Here is a 20976-nt window from a genome sequence, read left to right as displayed (position 1 = left end):
ATCTAGACAGTAGGCTTAAAAAGCAATTTGATAACAAGATCAATGGCGTCATTAATTAAAGGAAAATTCTCAGGTTCAATAAGGATGTGCCAGGGATAATAGGTGATGAATTAAAATTCAATTGATAAGGCTTTTGCAATACAGTGCAATGTGTGAACTTTCTTTCAGGGGTGGAGGAGTAAACAAAGACGGAGGGATGATAGCTGCTGTACTACTTGGTCAACAGATGAAAGTGAATTAGCATTTTCAATGTTTACGAACGATGGACAAACATATTGTGCAGCAGAAACACAAGGAAAAAGCATCCTAATGCTGATTATCCAAATTCACATTCTAGGATACCCATCAACGGCTATTAGAAGTAAAACTTATTTTAGACAGCACTGTGAGATAGCAATTCAGAATGCTCTACACCCAGTTACCTCAATTTGTGGCCTCTAATTCAATTGGAACACCAAATATAGTAGAATTGTCTGAATACTGCTTTATTTCTCCAACATGTTTAAATAAGCAGGAGCACTGCACCTTGACAAAGATAAACTTGCACTTTATTCACAAATGGAATGACTCCTTAAAAAAATGGAATGTCAATTATGCTTTTCTAGTTGTTTAAATTTCATGCTGGTCAAAACAGACACATATGGATCACTAAACTAACCACAGAATTAAAATGACTTTAAAAATCTTGTTCCTTTCCAATTTCATAATTGTTTTCAGTCAACGTCCTTGTTTCATTGTCTAGTTTCACTACGACTGACATGTTGTCAGAATTTGGTCTCTATATCCACTCACCAAACACAACACTATTGCTATCACTATTCTTTCTTGATGTGAAGGCACACTGTACCTATTAAGAGAACATCAAGTTAAACAGCAGAAATTACAGGCAAGATCATTTACTAGTGAGGTTTATGTTGCACACATTAGTAGTGTACTCAGCTGTAACACTAGGATTGCCAGCATAGATTAAAGTTTTCTTACCATTAGGTTTAAAAACATCTCAACCGTGCCAATGATGCTGTGCTTAGAACACTGAACTAAACATTTCTTTTGAGTTAACTGACAGTACTAGTACAAAACCTGCTTCCAGTAGATAGTCTGGAAAATAATGGTACCAGGACTGTAGCTTTAATTAAAGTGAATCACTTTACCGTAGCACCCATTTGGACTAGTCAGCCATCATCAGCCCCTTTATGCAGATATGGCTAATACTGTGGAACGTTGAATGCATATAAAACACCTAACCTTTAAAATATAGCATAAACAGAATCTTATGACAGTTGTAAAAACATGAAAAATGTGACTAAGGCAAAAATATTACTTGCTAGTTTAAGTATGTAACATTTAGATGCTCCAGTGTACCAAACAATAAGTTATGGTATTGATGTCACATTAATTAGCAAATAGAAAACTACAAGCATGATCAAAGTAAAATCACTTCACAATTAATAGTTTTACCTCTAATTGCAACAGTGACATCCTTCAATGCCTCTTAACACATACATTCCAGTTGTGCATAATGAAAGCAGAGTTTGGTGTCCAGTTTTCAATTGTTGTACATACTAGATACATTATCAAATCTACAAACATAAGAATTGCTCTCGGCAACTAGAAAACCCCTTCTCCTTAGGCGGTTACGATGAAGTGCAATTGTTTAATGACATTAAATGTTTTCGTTAGGCTCTCCTTACTACGACCGTGTTGGGGTGAGCTTTTTCGGTGTATTGGGTCTTTTGTACTGCCACAGGTAGCCATGGATGATAATTGCGTCCACACAGGCAGATAATGATTTGGCAGGAATGCGACTAAACTGCTTTCGGTCAGAGTTGTACTTGTAGAGTCCCTCAATCATTTTCTTTCCTATGTTTTTAGGCCCTATTCCTGCCAATTTAGTAATTTCTTCAGTTTCTGGACTGTAGGTATAGAGTGAACGGAATTGGCAACCAGCATCGCGGAAAAGGATCAAAAAGTTATTGGCTTCGGAATTCTCCATTTCCTAAAAATATACAAAACATAACTGTTATAATTTTGTCATGTCTAACCAATTGAAAGAATATATTAAGATACAATGGAAACATTTGCCTGAACAGTCACAGAACTCCAACAATCCACACAAGATGGATATAGTCCATAGGTCGAGCTGGTTGACTGCTGCCAGCAGTACAGTTACTTGCTAATGAACCCGTTCAGGGGTGTTATTACACACTTCTGGAGCAGATGGGGCTTGAACCTAGGCCTCCTGATTCAGAAGTAGGCACTACCACTGCACCACAAGAGCCCTCCAGCCAGCATTGACAACACTGCTACAACTCAACATAGCTGCGATGTCTCTTGTCAGTATAACAGTGAACACCATTGGTGCACCGATGAAAAACAGATCTTCAATCCAGGTATTTGGTCATGGCCAGATGCATGTACCAGAGAAAGGAATCAGTGCCTTAATGTGTGTGTGTATATAAACAACATTGTAAAAAATGTAAGCAATTGTAATGAACAATAGTGAAATTAGTGAATGTAGTCTATACTTGATAAGTCGTTTTCTCTTAAAAGCTGGAGCGTCTGACAGCATAAAAAGCAAATTAACTCAAAGGCTGTGTGGGGGGTGGTTGTGCTTTTGCTATTTTTAAAATTAAAGTGAACAAATTATTACAATTACAACAGGGCTATATGTAAAAAGATCTGATTTAATAAAAAGTTTGCCATTAAAAAAAAGTATATACAATGTTTCCTCTCAGCTGCAAAACTGTGTAGTCCACTCTACCATCTCTTTTAAGTTACTGTGTGCGCAACACAATTTGAAAGGCACTGTCGACTTCAAGAAGTCACCCATACACTCTAAAACAAAAATCATCAAGAGGGAACGATGAGCATATAATTTACTACCCATTCGTCGTACACTTAATCCTGCAGAAACCAGTACATGAATGAAGATTTTAAATTTATGACTGGTGAGAGCAGACAGCTCAGTTTTTGAGATTACTGCATTTAGTTACATTGTTGTAGTAGCTACATTGGTTTCTGAAACCAATCATTAGTCCTAACAGCACAATAGATGTTTCCAGGAATCCACATCTTACCGCGAGTATTTTATTCTTCTGATTCTCATTGACTTTTCCAGCTAAACAGCAGTGCGAGATTGCATTCTGAATTATATGCTTGTTAGATTTTGCGCTTGGTTCCTTGTATAACTTTGGTCCTGCAAATGTTTAAATTATTAATAATTATATGCTTGCTTCAAATAAACCATTTTTATCTACTTGCATCAGTTGATGAACATTTTACTGCATGAGGTAAAGAAGAAGCATTACATCAGCCCAATACTCACTTTAATTATCCAATGACTCCATACAATTCATATTTACAAAATTATAAATTACAAAAGAGATAGTAGAGATACGAGATGTTAATAAATTTGAGTGTCTTACAAGTTCCTGTATGAGGTTAAACTGGTTCAATCCAAGGACAAGCAAAATCTTTTCCCAATCTGCAGGCACAGAATCTTTCCAAAATTCAGGGGGTGAACTAGTTGCATGGCAAAGGTGGGTCACTGGTGAGTCCAAAGTTCATCTGTCAGCACTTCTCGCCAGTTCTGATTCAATTCACTGTTATGTAGAGCAGTGTTTTAACACTACACCAGAGAAAACATTTCTCTGTCATCCCATTTTTCAGCTCTCACTGGAGCATTTCTATTAGGGAAGGTTAATACATCCCCTTTAGGATGCATAATTCTAATGAATGTTTGGGCCCTCAGAAGTTTTAGACACTCACCAGAAGGCTGTCAGTTACAAAAGTACAGCAATTGGATTGTTGGTGCAAACTGCAAATATAAGTGAACTGACTTCTTTCCAAGCAGAAAAAGTCAAATATTTGCCTTGGGCCTTACAATAAGTTAAAATTTCATTCTGCAACTTGTTACAAAGTTGAGTTGATCTTGATTAATGAAAATGGCATCATATTATGATGCAAAGTGACTGACTTATGGACTCAGCTAAGCAATAAATTCTCAGGCTTGTCCTTGCACATTGATGTACACACATACCTGGCAAGAGGGTCTTCGATTCTAACAGCCTCCATGGAGACCAGAAAATCAAGCAATGAAATTACAGAAAAAATGTGTTTGGCATCGTATTCCAGAACCTGGTAGTAGTCCTGGTTTAAAGGTTGCCTACTCTGCAATTCCAACAGAACATAAAAGCACTTCAAATAAAAAAAGGCTCGAGTATATTTTGATCAGGGAACACACACAGTAGCCCACAATAAGCATGTGGAGTCATAGGTCAAAAAACTAAAATGAAAATAAGTTGTCTAAAAAAAGCGAATGAAGGCTGTAGGAGTAAATGGTAGTTATTCACATTTGATTTTGTTTGTTGACAGGATATTGGTATTGCTGGCTCAACCAGCATTTCAGCTAATTGCCTTAAGAGGGGACAGCGATCTGCCTTCTTGACCCACTGCAACCACATGGTGTAAGAACACACAGAATGCTGTTCGTAAGGGAACCACCGGAAAAGATTGAACAAGTTGGGACTTCTTTAGAAAAGCCTAAGTGGAGATTTGTTAGAGGCCTTCAAAATAAAGAATGGGTTACACAAGATTATGTGGAGAGACTGTTTCCATTTATCGGAGAATGTAAAAATAGGCACTGTAAATACAAGATAGTTCTTAATAAATCCAAGAGTGGAGTAAGGAGATACTTCTTTGCCTAGAGAATGGTTCAAATGAGGCACGCACTAAACTATGAAGTGATTGAGGTAAACAGCTTAGAAGTTTGCAAGAGAAAACTAGATAAGAAGATGAGAGAAAAGGGAATAAAAAGATATGCTGAACGGTTAAAAAGGAAAAGATAGAATGATAGAAGACATACGTGGAATATAAACAGCAGCATAGACAAGTCAAGCTGAAAGATATGTTTCTGTGATGGATATTCTATGTAAGCTTATGAAAAATTAATGTGGTCTCACTGAGGGGAAGAGGGAGAACAATAGACACCTTTTATTAAGTATTATTTCAGAATATTAGAAAACATCACCTGTGTACTCTGTTGCAGAAGCCACTGAGGAAGTTGTTGAGTCATTCTCCCAGTCTTTCTCACCATTGCGATTGACAGAACAACTTGGTGACATAAATCCATCAACTGATTCTGTCCTGTGCATTTAAACAAAATTGTGAAATGAAAGATCCTCAATTAATTCAGAATATTTTGATATAATAATTAAATTCACCATATTATAATTTGTAATTGGCAAACTAATTATTGCAAGAAAAATTCCTTTATTTTGGACATCTTATTCCTCATTATAATATAAAGATGTGCATTTGTTCAGCACCTTTCACAATGTCAGAATATCTAGAATGTCTTTATAGCAAGTAATGCATTTTTGTTGAAGTCACTGTTTGAACACAAGAAACATAGCAGGCAATTTCACACTGCAAACACTTAGAAACATTACAAAATAATGAGCAGATAATGGATTTTACCAATGTGACTCATGAGATAAATATTGGTTCAGACATCTAGGATAGCTCCCATTCAAAAAATGATCATGTAATTATTTATGTCCAGATGGAAATGTAAACCGGAAGTCAGTTTAATGTTCCATCTGAAGGACGGTATCGCTAACAGTGCAGCTCTTCTCCGGTCAGCCTGGACTTTTGCGTTCAACTCTCTGGAGTCAAAGTTAAATCCACAACCATTTGACCCAGAAACAAGTGTGCTACTGAGGGACAGTTGACACAGTGTTGCTTTGGATCATTTGAAACAATGGGCTGGACTTCACATCCAACAAGCAACACCTTGGGCAGATGCATATGTTGTGCGTACTTCTGCTCCTGCCCAATCCCATGGACCTGCAATAAATTAAAGTGTACCGGAATGTCAATTACCTGAGAAGAAACCCTCCTGTCCTCAAACTGAAGGAGGAAATTCCACCGTCGGTGCTGCCAGTCAATCAGATGGATGGGAGCTCTCTGATCCCAGAAATGCTACCGACAATGGTGATGATTGCAGGTACTGCAACCAGACCCTGATAATATCCGTTGACAGAGCTGAATGCAGAGTAATGTGGGGAGTACCGGGATATTGCTGTGGCCAGTTGTCAGGCCTTGGTGAGGGGAATGAGGAAGGACTGGGAGCCATGGAAGATAGGCCAGTGATGGAGGGGGGAGTGTGGAGTATCTGCAGCTTGCGATGGTAGCCTCCATTTGAAACAGGGATGCCACAGAAGAGTCACCCTCTTTGCCTTTCCTGCCTGTTCCCCAAGCAATGTTACCCGGCAGGTTTCCAACCCATTGAGGACCTTAGCCTGAACTTTGCGCAACAGTGGTGGAGGCATGAAATGACCTTTTAAGTGGCCACCATTGGCAAAAGGGTGGGTGGGATTCAAGACCATCTTTCAAACTCTGAATATGACTAAATAGTAACAAGTCAGCATAGAATTAACATTTGGAAGTGTGAGATCATATTTATTGTATGTTCATCCTAAATATATGAAAGTTTGCCTTCTCCTCAGGGATTGTGTCGAGATTTCAATACAATGCTGTAACTCAAGGCTTTAGATTTGTCCAGGTACAACCTCCCCTTTGCTGAAGAGCATTTTGCATCTCTATAGCATGTTTAACATGTTAAAACATCTCAAGGTGCATTACAGAACTGTTACCAAATAAAATTTGATGCAAAGATAAATTAAGGAGATGTACAGGGTGACCAAACATTTGGTCGTAGACAGCAACCTAAATTCAACAGAATTATTTAAAACTACTCCCTATATATCATATGGAAAAACAGTGAACAACAATAAAGAATTTAGATATCAGGTGTGATTATTACTACCTGGGAGTTTTTCTTCCTGAATGTACACTGACAGCATCTGCCGTGTTCAATGATGCCAAAGATAAACAGGACACTGAAAAACAGCAGAAGTAAAACTGTTAAGTCAAAGGATTTACTTCTTCAGACATATGTTCTCTGGTTTCCGTAGTAGAACAGTCAGCTACTGATAACAGAAAGACAGGTTAACATTTTGACCGAGAAACCCACCATCAGAGTCTTCTCTCTTTCAAATGCTGTCAGATGTTGTTTATTTCACATACTTAAAGTCTCCAGCATTTGCAATTTTTTGTTTGCATCTCTGATATTTTCCCAAATTGGGAGGTTTCATCCAGTAACAGAAAATTTAAATAACCTAGACTACATTTAATATATAAGGGATCCTCAAAATTATCTGCAAAAGACTGTAGTCTCTCCAAATGAACATCATCTTCAAAACAGAATGATTTTGATTACCTGCTGATGACCTGACATTTGGGTTTGATCCATCTTCTCGGAAAGACTTTGGACGAGCCTTTTTCAGTTTCAGACTGGTGGGACGAGGCTTTATCACACTATCCATGTCTTTCATTAGTTTCAGTTGTTTTTTTCTTAGGTATTCCTGTTTAATGAATTCTCTGCGCGATCGTTCATCTTCTTTCTTTTGTCGCTCTTCTTCAGCTTTGAGTCTGCGGGAAATTCAAGAAAAGAATCTTGCATTTACACCAAGGCCTCAGCAACCGGGGACATCACAAAGTGTTTCACAGTCACTTTTGAAGTCCGGCCACTTTGTAATATAGGAAAACACAGCAGCCAATTTGTACACTGCAATGAGATCAAGTTAAGGCAATCTGTTTTCTTTTGAAGTCATATTGGTTTGAGGGTTAAATATTGGCCAGTACGCCAGGAAAACACACTGTCCTTAGAATAGTTACATCTGCCGAAGGTGGCAGTTATGACTCCAGTTGGAGACTCATTCAACATTGCAGCAATCCTTGACAATTCCACAAAATTGTCAGTCAAAATTATATGAAACCTTGTGTAGGATTTGAGCCTTCTGACTCAGTTGAGTGTGTTAACAGTGAGCCAAGGCACAGACATCATGGTACTTCAATAACAAATCAACATTCTTTTAAATGGTTCAGTTTGCTACAAGCAAGCTCATTGTATTGAAAGAATGAAAGACTTATATTTATATTGTGTCGATATATTGCAATTCATGCCCACCAACTCATCCGAAGTGTTTTACAGCCCTGAAGCAGTTTTGAAATGTGATCACATTTGTAATGTAGGGAGCAACTATTTACTGATGACGAGACTGTTGCGCTGAATGTACCTTCTCAGAAAGACTTTGAATAAGGTTTTTTGAAAATCAGACTGATTTTGAGATTTGGTTGACCATTCAGGATGTGCTTTTAGGCTGGTCCACTGTTGTACAGTAAAATAATGAAAATAGATCCCCCTTGATCCGGGCTGCTCTGGACCCAGTACCTGAAGTCCTGCATTGCTGGCACAAGCTATAAATTTCTGCTATCAGTTAGTACTGGCAAGGTCTGAAAGCTGGTATAAAGATTCCAAGGAAAATGGACTCTAAAGGGACAAATTTAATATATGATACCACTGTTGAGTAAGTTCTCAACTGGCAACAAGTATCACAAGTTACCCTTTCTGAGTTATTCCAAAATCAGAATATTATCCTGTTTGCTACTGGTCACAGAATTGTTTACAGTTTAAATAAAGTATTTGCTGTGTTTATATTCAGTTTTGAATAAATGCATATCTGATTAACAAGGTTCAAGATGAAGTCAAGCATTATTTTGAATAATGATCTATTCCAACAATGGTGCTTGTTCTGTAAAAGACATTCATGTTAGTATTATCAGAAGCTGCAGATTCACACCCACCTTGATGAGATGTAACTCTATAGACACGAAGGTTCAAGTTAGCTTTTGATAGATTCATGTCTTAATATCTATTATAGGTAACTGTAAAGCAGCAAAAATGTTCAGAAAAAGCTATTTCTGGCCATGCAGTACCTGGCTTCTTCCTTCTTCTCTTCCATCTCTGCTTCCAGTTGCTGTCGTCTCATCTGTTTCTCCTTCTCCCTCCTCATACGTTTTTCCAAGAGGGCCGCACGTTTCATAGCAATTTCTTCAGCTTTCTGATCATCCTTGAAAAACCAGATCAAATTAGGAATTGACAATCTAAATAAAATGTAAACCGAAAACAGTTCATGTACACATAATTTGAAACTGTAAGGAATCGCACTGAAAGAAGACATCTACAAAAAGTACAACTGATCAGTTATCTCAATCCTTAATACTAATCTCAATTTCTACACAAATCTAGAAAGAGAGAAATTAAGAGTTGCGAATGGAGAATGGCCATTCACTGGCTTATTATCCCCATCAACATGATTTAGTTACAAACCTGGAGAAATGTGCAGAGAAAAATCAGACAAAGAGTTAATAAACAACTTTACAAAAAGGCTTCAAGTCTTCAAAGAATCACTAACATTATGCCAGAATATTGTAATCTCGTGTTACATAACTCAAGAGGGCATTTGTAATGCTCCTTTCGTTCTAATTTAAGTTTTTGTCATTTTCACTCAAGAAAGAAATGCTTCTTGTTTGCAGTCTTCTGGACATCGGAGTTCTGAGGAAGGGTCACCGGACCCGAAACGTTAACCCTGTTTTCTCCTCCACAGATGCTGCCAGACCTGCTGAGCTTTTCCAGCAACTTTGTTTTTGTTCCTGATTTACAGCATCTGCAGTTCTTTTGGTTTTCATTTAGTATTTAACTCACTGCCACATCTCTTCTGGGCATGCCCACCTTGAAGAAGTTCTGCTCCTCTCTCCGATGGGATTTCCATTCCAATCTCTCTTCTTGCCCACCGACATTAATTTCATTGTCACTCCTGGTGTTTGACCAAGTATTTGCTAAAACTCGTTTCCACAGCCACATCACATTCCTCAGTGACTGCCTCCAGCTCAGACTCAACCCACGTGGATTCCAACTGAAGTTTCATCCCTCATGTTTTGAATCCTCCCAGGATCACATATCTCCGTGATGTTCAACGTTCCACGGACAGCTGCTCTTGCCGCATCCTGAGACCCACACTCAGTGCCATGCGGCGCCACATGCACACTCTCAACATTTCTCTCCAACAGCATCACAACGTGCTGGCTCAGGGCTGCACCACTCTGCAGTTGTGCTAAAAAGAAACTTTTTAATTTTCCTTTCAGGCATCAAGGCCCACAAGATGCAGCAACTGAAAAATACCCATGGCCCTCTGGAACCTTTATCTCCTCTCTTTCCCTCGGACTCTATCCCCTCCCTCAAACCCCCCACCTCCTGTCGGATATTCACCATCCCTCCTAACCTTCCGCTCTCCGATGCTGAATGCTCTGCACTCAGCAAAGGCCTCAGCTTTATCCCTCTGCGTCCCCACCTTAACGAATTTCGGGCACGACATGACGCTGAACTGTTCTTCCGCCGTCTTTGCCTCCTCTCCCCGTCCCACAGACTCCTTTGCCCAACTCCAACACTCTCCCTCCACCTGGACCCCTCCCTCCGGCCTTTTACCTGCACTCAATCTTTTCATTGAGAACTGTCAATGTGACATTAGTCGCCTCAATTTCACTGCCCCCTCAACAAATCCAACCTCCGTGCACTCAGATCTAACCCTAACTTTGTCATCAAGCCTGCCGATAAGGGTGGTGCTGTTGTTGTCTGGTGTACTGACCTCTACCTTGCAGAGGCTGAGTGCCAGCTCTCAGATACCTCCTCCTACCTTCCCCTGGACCATGACCCCACCATGGCACATCAGGCCATTGTATCCACTACAGTTACGGATCTCATTTCATCCGGTGATCTCCCCCTATCCGCTTCCAAGCTAATAGTCCCCCAACTCCGCACAGCTTGTTTCTACCTCCTGCCAAAAATCGACAAACAGGACTGTCCAGGTAGACCCATTGTTTCAGCCTGCTCATGCCCCACAGAACTCATCTCTTCCTACCTTGACTCAGTCTTCTCCCCACTGGTCCAATCCCTACTCACATACATCCATGATTCATCTGACACCTTACGCCGGTTTCAAAGCTTCCAGTTTACCGGCTCCAGCCACCTCCTCTTTACCATGGATGTGCAATCCCTTTACACATCCATTCTCCACCAGGAGGGTCTTAGGGCTCTCCGCTTCTTCCTGGGGCAAGGACCTGAACCATCCCCACCCACCACCACCCTCCTCCGCTTGGCTGAGCTTGTCCTCACCCTCAACAACTTCTCTTTCAACTCCTCTCATTTTCTTCTCCAATACATCGATGATATCATCGGTGCTGCTTCCCTCTCGTCTGGAATTGGAAAACTTCATCAATTTCGCCTCCAATTTCCACCCTGCCCTCACTTTCACCTGGTCTATCTCTGACTCCTCCCTTCCCTTCCTCAACATTTCTGTTTCCATTTCTGGGATAGACTGGCCACCAATATCCATTACAAACCCACCGACTCCCACAGCTATCTGGACTATACATCCTCACACCCCACTTCCTGTACAGACTCCATCCCATTCTCTCAGTTCCTCCGTCTGTCACCTATGTTCAGAAGAGGCCAACTTCGACAAGGGAGCCTCCGAAATGTCCACCTTCTTCCTCAACCGAGGATTTCCCAGCTCCATTGTCAAAAGGGCCCTCAATCGGGTCCAACTCATCTCCCGCACTTCTGCCCTCACCCCTTCTCTTACCTCCCCCAACAGCGATAGGGTTCCCCTTATCCTCATCTACCATCCCACCAGCATCCACATCCAGAAGATTATCAGACGCCATTTCTGCCACCTCCAGCAAGATGCCACCACTAGACACATATTCCCCTCCCCTCCCTTGTCCGCCTTCCGCAGGGACCGTTCCCTCTGGGAAACCCTGGTCCACACTTCCTTCACCCCCAACACCTCCCCACAGCCCTACGGCACCTTCCCCTGTAACCGGCGAAGGTGCGACACCTGCCCATTTACCTCCTCCCTCCTCAGTATCCAAGGGCCCAAACACTTCACCTGCACTTCCAAGAATCTAGTCTACTGCATTCGCTGCTCACAATGTGGTCTCCACTACATTGGGGAAACGAAGCGTAGACTTAGTGACCGCTTCGCAGAACATCTATGTTCTGCTCGCAAAAAAGACCCTGAACTACCTGTTGCCTGCCACTTCAATGCACCACCTTGCTCCCTGGCCAACATCTGTGTCTCTGGCTTGCTACAGTGTTCCAGCGAAGCCCAACGCAAGCTGGAGGAACAACACCTCATTTTCCACTTGGGGACCCTACAGCCCACCGGACTCAATACTGAGTTCAATAATTTTAGGGCCTAAACTCTCCCATGTCCCAGCCCCCCACCCCACACCCCACACACCAGGTCTTGTTACCACATAGCCTGCCACCACACAACCGCTGTTGTTCGTCACTAACAGTCCCCATTCACAACTATTCACCCTCCCAGCCTGATCATTAGCAACTCCTTTGTCTGTCCAACTGTCTTTCTCTCTCTTTGTGCTCTATCCTATCGTCTACTCCCGACCCCATCCACCTCCCTATTTTCTGTATATAAACTGACGTTTTCCCAGCCACCATCAGTTCTGAGGAAGGGTCACCGGACCTGAAACGTTAACTGTTTTCTCCTCCACAGATGCTGCCAGACCTGCCGAGCTTTTCCAGCAACTTTGATTTTGTTCTTGATTTACAGCATCCGCAGTTCTTTTCGTTTTTACTATTTGTACCAAGTTTGGAAAATCCCGTATGCAATCTGCTCAGTTGCAAAACTGGTCACCACGACCATGCCCAGGGCAATCAAAGAAATTCAAAGGTTCAACAAATTCTTCCCCACAAGATGTAGCATAGATAGGTACCAATGACACCAGAGTCCTTGCATGGTTTAGGACCTTCAATGATTAAATCTATACATGCTTTAGTGCCCATAATATGGAAACAGTGTAGAAGTTTATAATTATAAGATCAATTTAGTACGATAGCCTGTCTTTTAACAATCTGGTCACTACTTCCTAGTGATCTGTTGACTTTGTTACCACCTATTTGTTAATTGTTTCCATGCTTCTAACCTTGATTACTTATGAAAGTTTTTATGCAAGTCACACTGTAATTCAGCTTCTGGCTATGAATGTGTTTCTTGACTAAAACACCATTATTAATAATGTGGTTATGTAGGTGCAAGAAATTTAAAATTTAGAGGACAAAATTCATGTCAAAAAAACAAGATTAACAACACTCATTGTAATTTTTGCACACGGTTGTAATATAAACATACTGTCAGAAATGCAGCTCTCTGTTAGTCTCAGAAAAAATGGGATTACACAGCTGTCTGCGTCACAATTGAACATGTTGAATGGTTTGCAGTTACTGTGCTTCTGTGGTGCTTACAAACTAAACTCATCACAACAAGTCATGTTACTTCAAGTTCAAGTACCCCTAAAATGAGATCATAGGCATCAACTGTTCACAGTCAACCTCCCCTCTGCTGAGAATCAATGGTTACAAGCATGGAGTTTCACTCCTTTAGGATTAATTGATTCATTTAATTCAAAAATAAAATTATTTTAAAAATATTCCTTTAATTTCCTCTTTGTTTCCAAACTTCTTTCTGTCTCTTCCCCATTCTGTGGTAAAATTAACAATGAATTTATACAATCTTATCTGCATATCCTTCTCATTCCTAGCTGTTCCTTTCACAATCCAATTTGGTTAAGGAGACTCAGTTATTTTTCATGTTCATTCGGATCTCAAATGTCCTCCAGAACCTGCCATGCCAGTTCCTGTTTAGATGTGTAGCACAAATGATGATGGAGATTGATGGGAAAGGGCGATGTGAAAATGAGCACTTCAAGTATTTGTTAAGGTGAAGGCTTTCATTATAAATGCCAAGATTTAATTATGTTAAGTAGAAATAAATACTCTCATACTATCATAACCGAGTTAATTATCTTCCTCTGTGGACGTCTGGATAGCGAGTGAAGAGCCAATGCAACTTGCATATCCCTGCAAAGATTGACTGGAATTTCAATTACCTCAGAATTATTAGGACAGAAGGAGAACACAAGAGATGGAGAAGCAAAGAGGGGAGTAAATCAGAAGCAATTGCATCACAAGCAAATGAGACCATATTTTCTGAGTTCCCATCAGTAATGTTAAGAAGATACAGAGGGATATATTTACATATCTATTGCTATATTGAATTCCTTGCAAAATTTATTCAACATATTAGACTTCCACTAAGGACATTTGATCGTGCTGAATTTGTGCTCTTCCCGAGAGCCATTTTATAGAAACCAAGTGCTTTGAGGCAGCTTAAGAATCATTACATGGATATTCTATTTCCCATAAAGTAATCAGGAGATTGCAAAGCCTAAAAGGTTTTTTTTAAAATGTAGATTTGACACCTTCCATGGAATGCCTACCTTGGAACATGATAAAGCTGATGAAACATTTTTAACATACAGTCATTGTTGTATTGTCGCAATGTATCAGCTAATTTCCAAAAAGCAGGATCCTAGAAACTGCAATGCTTTATTTGTTGGTTAACTGATGAATTGCCAAGACACCAGGAGAACTCCCCTACCTGTTGAATGGTCCTACAGGATTTTTCCTTTAAATACAGCACTTCTCAATAGATTCCTCAATACTACAGCACAGACTAGATTAGCGGTTCAATAACGCATGTTGCAGGCTTGCCCACAATTTTACAGGCTATGGTTGAAGCATAGATGACCCCTCCTCCTCTCAGAGAAGCCATTAAGTTGTCAATTAATGCCCATTTTGAGAGCCTTTTCCCATCCAGCTTCAACTCCGATCACTAATCCAAGGCTGACACCTATGCTAGTACACTTTATTGACAAGAATACGGTGAGAAACATTATGCAATTTTACAGCACTGCTTCAATAAAACTAGAAATCTATATCAACATTCTTGCATCTGCCTGTTTATTTTGCAGTAAATAGAAAAATCTTATTCTACAATTCCAGAAAGGAAACAAAAAGCCACTTACTTTAAAGAAAAATCCACAACACAACTTTTGTTCTTCAAACTGCTCCTTTTCAGTATCACCATCATTTGCCTCATCCATTTCCACTTCCTCCTCTGAAAGCTTTAGGTCTGAAAGGGAAACCTCAATTAAGCTTGCCTTTGTGCTTTGGTCAACAGGATATTTCTTTTTAACAGGACTCTCCAGAAGAGAGGCAGACTTTTCTGTGGACGCTGTGGGCAATGGTGAATCTTGCGGTTCAACAGGCGGCACATGGTCCACTTTCTCCATTTCCAAGGGCTTTTCATTTATCTGTTTATTCTCCTCCATCTCAGGCTCTATTTCCTCATGAGTTAATTTCACATACCCTCCTTTTGAGGAATCATCAGGTGTATCATCTTCAAGAAAAAGAAATGATTTGGTCTGGAACTGGCTGGGAGAGAACTTTCTAAGATGAGGAAGGCTATCAACAGAACGTGGAGCGGTGAGGACACGGTTTAATGGTGTTATCTTCAATTCATTTGGCCTTGATTTTGAGTTTTTAACATGAGAATAGGAGGACCTTCTGTGTGAAGTCTGAGGAGATCGTTGTGTAGAGCGAGGTGATTCACCAGAAGAGGATAGGGAAGGGGATAATGACCCTGTTGATCTTGAAGATGATCGAACTTCTCGGATTTGCTTTTGTGGTGAAGGTTGAGGAGGAGAGATTACCCATGTTTGTTGTTGTTCCCTCATTTGCATTATTAATTCCTGCTGGTTTGCCAAGCGTTGCATCTCCTGTTGTAGCGCATGCAAAGCTGTATTCATTTTTTCAATTAATCGGTTGTACTCAATGACATCAACATCTCCTAAAACCTCGTCAGCAGTGTTACTTAAATTCCAGGAAACTTGTTTTTCTGATTGGGCTGCAGACGTGGGGGATTGAAGGCCCCGTTTACCACTATCTGTTGCGTTACCATTAATTGCAATCATCTCAGGTGTTAATTCATCGTTTTCCTCAATGCTGCCTGTTTGCAACAATTTTCTCTCACGTATCAATCTATCTCCATGATCACCACCAGGTTCCTCATTTAACAGAGAGCTCCCATCACCTTTCTTTTTCACAACATTCAAAAATGCTGTCCTACCCATTTTTTGTCTTTGCTTTGTAAAAGCAGCTTCAACTCTCTTCTTCTGTGCTTCAATGGCTCGTCGCTTTTCTTCTAATTTCATTTTAAGCTGAATCACTTCAGATGCCAACAACTGAGCAGGATCTCTGATTTGTCTGCTCGGACTCAGCTCTGGTATCCGACTATTAGAAACCATGCCTGGAGTGTTAAGCTCTGAACTTTCTGGGCTAGTCTTTTGGGAACTACTACTGCTCAACCTAGCATCCGAGACATTCAGCTTTTTGAATTTTTGTTCAGCAAAACTGGTCATTTTAATTGCAGAACCCGGAGAGATGCTATTTCCAGCCTGCAATACAGCATTCAATGAGTTTGAGCCTGGAGTCAACATATCACTATGATCATCACATCTTAGATCAGAGTCTTGAGGTTTAGAAGAGTCTTCCATATCAGAATCCATACTCACTGTGTAATCTCTAAAGGAAAAGTCTTCATCTATTGTTTCTTGAATATCTTCAGATGGGACATGGATCCCTGTGTCTACCTCAGTATTATCAGTCAAAGGGCTTGTTGCACATTTAAGCTCTGCAATGGAATCTAGGCTGCTTGTTTGATTCATTTTGGGCTTTACGGGGATGTCACTGGCATTGTTAACATGCAGGAAAAAACCATCAGCTACTTGATCAGATTGAAGATCTGGGCAGAGTTTGTCTACATCATGAATTATCTGTAGAGCTTCTTCAATACTTGGTGGGATTTCTAAACTAGTTTCCTTTGGCCCATTTGACACTATACCTCGCATGGATTGTTTCCTCAGAGTATCATTTGCTGAACCAGACCTCCTTGTGGAACCTTTAGCTGGTTTCTCATGACTGTGATTAGAAAGAGGTTCTTCTTCTATTCCATTGCTTTGTCCATTTATTGGCTGTAAGGATTCACTTCTCACTAAATGTTTGGGAGTATTGTTGATGTTTGAAATCAAACTGTCATTACTAATTGACCTAATTATTGTCCGGTTATTTGTAGTGGATGCATCAATGTTGTTGTCTGAATCGAAGGGAATATTGAAAGAAACAGCTTGGGGAAAGGCTCTGTTTAAAGAAAAACAAAACGGTATGAGCAACAGATTTATAAGTTTCTATTTAATTAAAATAAATTCCTGAGAAAAATATTGGCATCAGAAATGGATTCAATAGTAACAGCAGGAATGAGCCTTAAAAATGGATTGTACAGTTACACTCACATTTGAATTTTAATTCAAGCTGTAAAGGTTTTAAAATGGTATCACCAACCTTGGTTTCTTTTCGGGCCAGGTTCCTGCATATCCCTCTACATAAGACATTGACGTGGATCGACGCATTCCTAACAGAACAATTGTGACAGATTTAGACACAAGCAGTGTAAAGTTGTTTTCTTTTAAGGAAAGTAAAACAATTTCTATTTCTTCAAGTTAACAGTTCTAAATGTTATGTTTCCAAGTTTTATGGAAAATTCAGAATTTCAAATTGTTTATAAATCAGAAGAGTGGAACTCCAGATGCATTGTAAATTGTAGTTCATTCTTGCCCACAATAAAGAAAGTGTAATAATTTAAAATGCCTTTTCATTTGCTCTTGCTACCAATATTATATGAGATCAGGTGATCTGATCTCAGGTGTCTGTTAATGTGACACCACAGGTATGACTTGGCTTGGAGCAGTTATCAGATAGTTATTATGGCAGACAGCCTGGTTGGAGTTTATTTTTCCAGAGTCCAAACAGCTGAAGATAGTTAATGTCCCTTCTTCCACCCAGCTCAGCTTAACTTGGCACAAAGAAAGATCTTTTTGTTTTCCAGTTCCCCACAGTTCTGCCTTGGGCTCCCCAATATCTCCTGTTGGAAGTTTTCGTCTTCGAGCTGACTTCCCTTTATTAAGGATCTCTTTTTTGATCTGTTTCTCTACCAAGCCCCCAGAACATTGTTGCTGCCAACTCTGGTTTCATGCAGCTTCCCTCATCATTTCTGGTTATACCATCATCTGTGGCTGAGCGTTCCTCCTTAAACCCCTCTGTCTCTCCACTTTCTTCCAACAAGCCACAGAAACCAGAGACTGTACATTACAGAAATAAATCAAATGGACTTGAGCAGTTCAAGGCAGCAATTCACCACTACATTTTCAATGTAGTGAAACTAGAGATGGACTATAAAAACTGGCCTAGCCTGCATTGCCCACATCCCATGAGTGAATACAAACAAAAGACATTCGTTCAGTGACTTGTATCTACTCTTTGAAAAAGTTATAAGTTATAAATTAGTCCCAGCCCTGGCTGTCTATATAACTGAAGCTCCTCATCCGTGGCATCATTGAACAAATCTCTTCTGCACCCTCTCAAAGGCTTTGTCATCCTTCCTAGATGTCCAGAAATGAACATAATTTTCCAGTTGAGACTCCGTCAGCAATTTGAAGAAGGTTCGGCATAAATTTATTGCTTTTGTACTCTATTCCTTTGAAAAATGTACTTCTCTCTTCTTATCCAGCAATCTTCAAAGATATTTTAAAAATATACTGTCCTGCGTGTCTGTACTTGAACTCTCCTTAACATTGTATTGTTTAGCTTATATACATAATTTAGCTTATACACAGTCAACAGAATCCACCTCTCTGATCACATTTGGTCATCCCTGCTTGTATCTTTCCATTTTTGGTCTGAAGCACCTCTATTCTAAAGGCATATGAACGTATACAATTGTGTGGTTTAATTTCATACTTGGACCTTTATGAACGCGTGTAAACAGTAGTTAAAAAAATGGAATGTGAAGGGTGCTAGAAATCAAAAGTAAAAAAATTATGCTTCATTTGGATAGAACTTGAAAATGGAATACAGCATTCAGCTTTGGGTACTGATCCACAGGCATGAGTCAGTACGGTGCCAGAACATTAATGCAGAATGTTACCACGGCTTAAATTAAATGAGGACTGTATATATCAAACTGGCTTGTATTTCCTTGAATTTATAATGGTTAATAGCTGATCTGAATCGAATTAAATGCTTAATAGATTTGATAGGTTAACGTTAACAGAGAAACTATTATTTCCTTGGATGGAAAATCCAGAACTAGAGATCATAATGTCAAATAAGATCCAGCAATTTATAAGGGGAATCAGGAAGTATTGGAAATTTAGGGTTAACTTCTTCAAAAGACCACAGGTGCTGAGTGAATTAAAATGTTCAAAGACTGTGAGGTAAGGGAATCAGGGATTATACAGCAAAAAGCATGTGAATGGAATCGACTTCAGCTTTCTGTAATGCAACAGTGGATCAGACTCCAGGAACTGAGCGGCTTTCGCCTATTCCTATAACCAAGACTGACAAAATGTATGAAGATATGATTCAAACTATATGTTTGGCACAGGTTACATCAAGTGTTGTCAGACACCTTCATAAATTCAATGATTGCTAGTGCTTTACAAAGGCTTAAAGATACATGGATTACATCCTTCAAGTTGAGGAATTTCAGGGAAGCATGCAAAAAAACAAAGGAACTTCAACTGTGCTGGCTATCCTTAAAACGGATGTGATTTTTCAAAAATTTTAACACAATTTACTGTCTTGTCTGTTAAAAATGGTACAAATCACACAGTGCTTATTCATCATTTTCATTCAAGATTTGAAATACCAAACCTCAAAGTTGGTTTTGCATCTATAACAAAAGTATGGTAACGCTGTGTACTAAAAATACTATTGATGATCATTGCATTGACTGGACATTAAAGGGTGGAGGACAGGGTGGTGTTGACGGTGAAGGATAAAGAAAATTATTGGAGGGTAAATGGAAATTGATATGTTGTTTGCGATAGGACATAGAAGAATGACATATATAGCAGACAAGTTGAATGATAATATAAAGAGAATGAAGATACCAGTAAAAGTAAATAATAACAATGATTAAAAGGATGGTGTGTGAAATAAGGAAAGTAAGCTAGAGACATGTAGTAAAAATATCAATCTGTAAGATAGCAGTTGTGATATACTTAACATAATTATGTCGAAGGCTAGATGGGTGGATATAACGAGTTATATTTATTTTTTATTAGCAATAATAGATTATTGAGGGATCAGTCATGGGAAGAAAAACGTTAATATTCAGGAGCCATTCCATTTGTTGTGTCCAATGCTGTTATTTATCACTACGATTATGTTTAATTTGGTTACACAAAACTCCAATTCTCAATGGGTGAGAGGTGGACCAACTTCTATTTATTTCTCAAAAAATAGAAAGACACTGTAGTCCTACTGGGCCATAGGGCTGCTCTCTCATTACAGAGAGATGACTGGTGGTTGTTTAACTGGAGGGTCGCCATTTCTCAGGCAAGGGGAGAGGTTAGAAAGAGTCAGTCATGCTAACCACAACTGGTACAGGAATTGAACCCAATGCTATTGGCAACGCAATGCATTGCAAAGCAGCCATCCAGCCAACTGAGCTTACCCTGTCCCACAAGTAGGCTGTTAAAAAGTCCATAAATTTTCAGTTCTATTTTGACTAAGTCGAAAGACAAAAGAAAGTTTAAACAGCAGAACAGTGGCAATCGAGCAATTCTGAAAAATGCCTGTGGGGTATAAAAGGTCAAGTGCCAACAAAGAATTTGGATGAGTTGGTTTAACATTTCTTTCGTAAGACTTAAAAAGTCTTAAGTGGTATAAAGCACCACAGCAGGTATTGAAAGAAAGAAGAGGGGAGTAGGTAAGTCCATGTTGGGATATGGAGTAGCAGAAAAGACAGCAAGGGAGTGTCAGGAGATTGACAGAGTTCAGTTGGTATTAGTGCATGAAGAGGGATAGAAAAAGGAGACACAGCAATGCCTCTAGTGGTGGGAAGACTGTCCTGTGGCAGTAATAAACATTTAGAGTGGGATAAGTATTAAGATCGATTCTACTATTTAAACATGACCAACAGAAGTAAGGATTACAGACAGAAAATGTACATCATAAAATAATGTTTTTAATAAAAGATGGATGTAAACACCTCATGATAATACAGATTAGATGAAATGGCTTCTCCACAG

At 39.7% G+C, this 20976-nt stretch overlaps 1 protein-coding gene across 1 annotated transcript in view; it reads right to left on the bottom strand.

Annotated features, from left to right (window-relative positions):
- Nucleotides 1–464: 464 nt before the first annotated feature.
- Nucleotides 465–20976, bottom strand: part of camsap2a (calmodulin regulated spectrin-associated protein family, member 2a) — a 263661-nt gene continuing 243149 nt past the window's right edge. The window contains exons 11-18 of the mRNA XM_048602055.1: nucleotides 17225–17294; nucleotides 14851–17023; nucleotides 8842–8975; nucleotides 7283–7494; nucleotides 6830–6902; nucleotides 5030–5145; nucleotides 3078–3196; nucleotides 465–1996 (exon numbers count right to left, since the gene is read on the bottom strand). Of these exons, the coding sequence (XP_048458012.1) occupies nucleotides 1691–1996; nucleotides 3078–3196; nucleotides 5030–5145; nucleotides 6830–6902; nucleotides 7283–7494; nucleotides 8842–8975; nucleotides 14851–17023; nucleotides 17225–17294 (3203 nt within the window). The 3' untranslated portion in view covers nucleotides 465–1690. The remainder of the gene's footprint in view (nucleotides 1997–3077; nucleotides 3197–5029; nucleotides 5146–6829; nucleotides 6903–7282; nucleotides 7495–8841; nucleotides 8976–14850; nucleotides 17024–17224; nucleotides 17295–20976) is intronic.

Source organism: Rhincodon typus, chromosome 10 (assembly GCF_021869965.1).
Source record: "Rhincodon typus isolate 14 chromosome 10, sRhiTyp1.1, whole genome shotgun sequence".
NCBI lineage: Eukaryota > Metazoa > Chordata > Chondrichthyes > Orectolobiformes > Rhincodontidae > Rhincodon > Rhincodon typus.
Note: the sequence above shows the minus strand (reverse complement) of the source record. Positions and strands in the feature narration are given on the sequence as shown.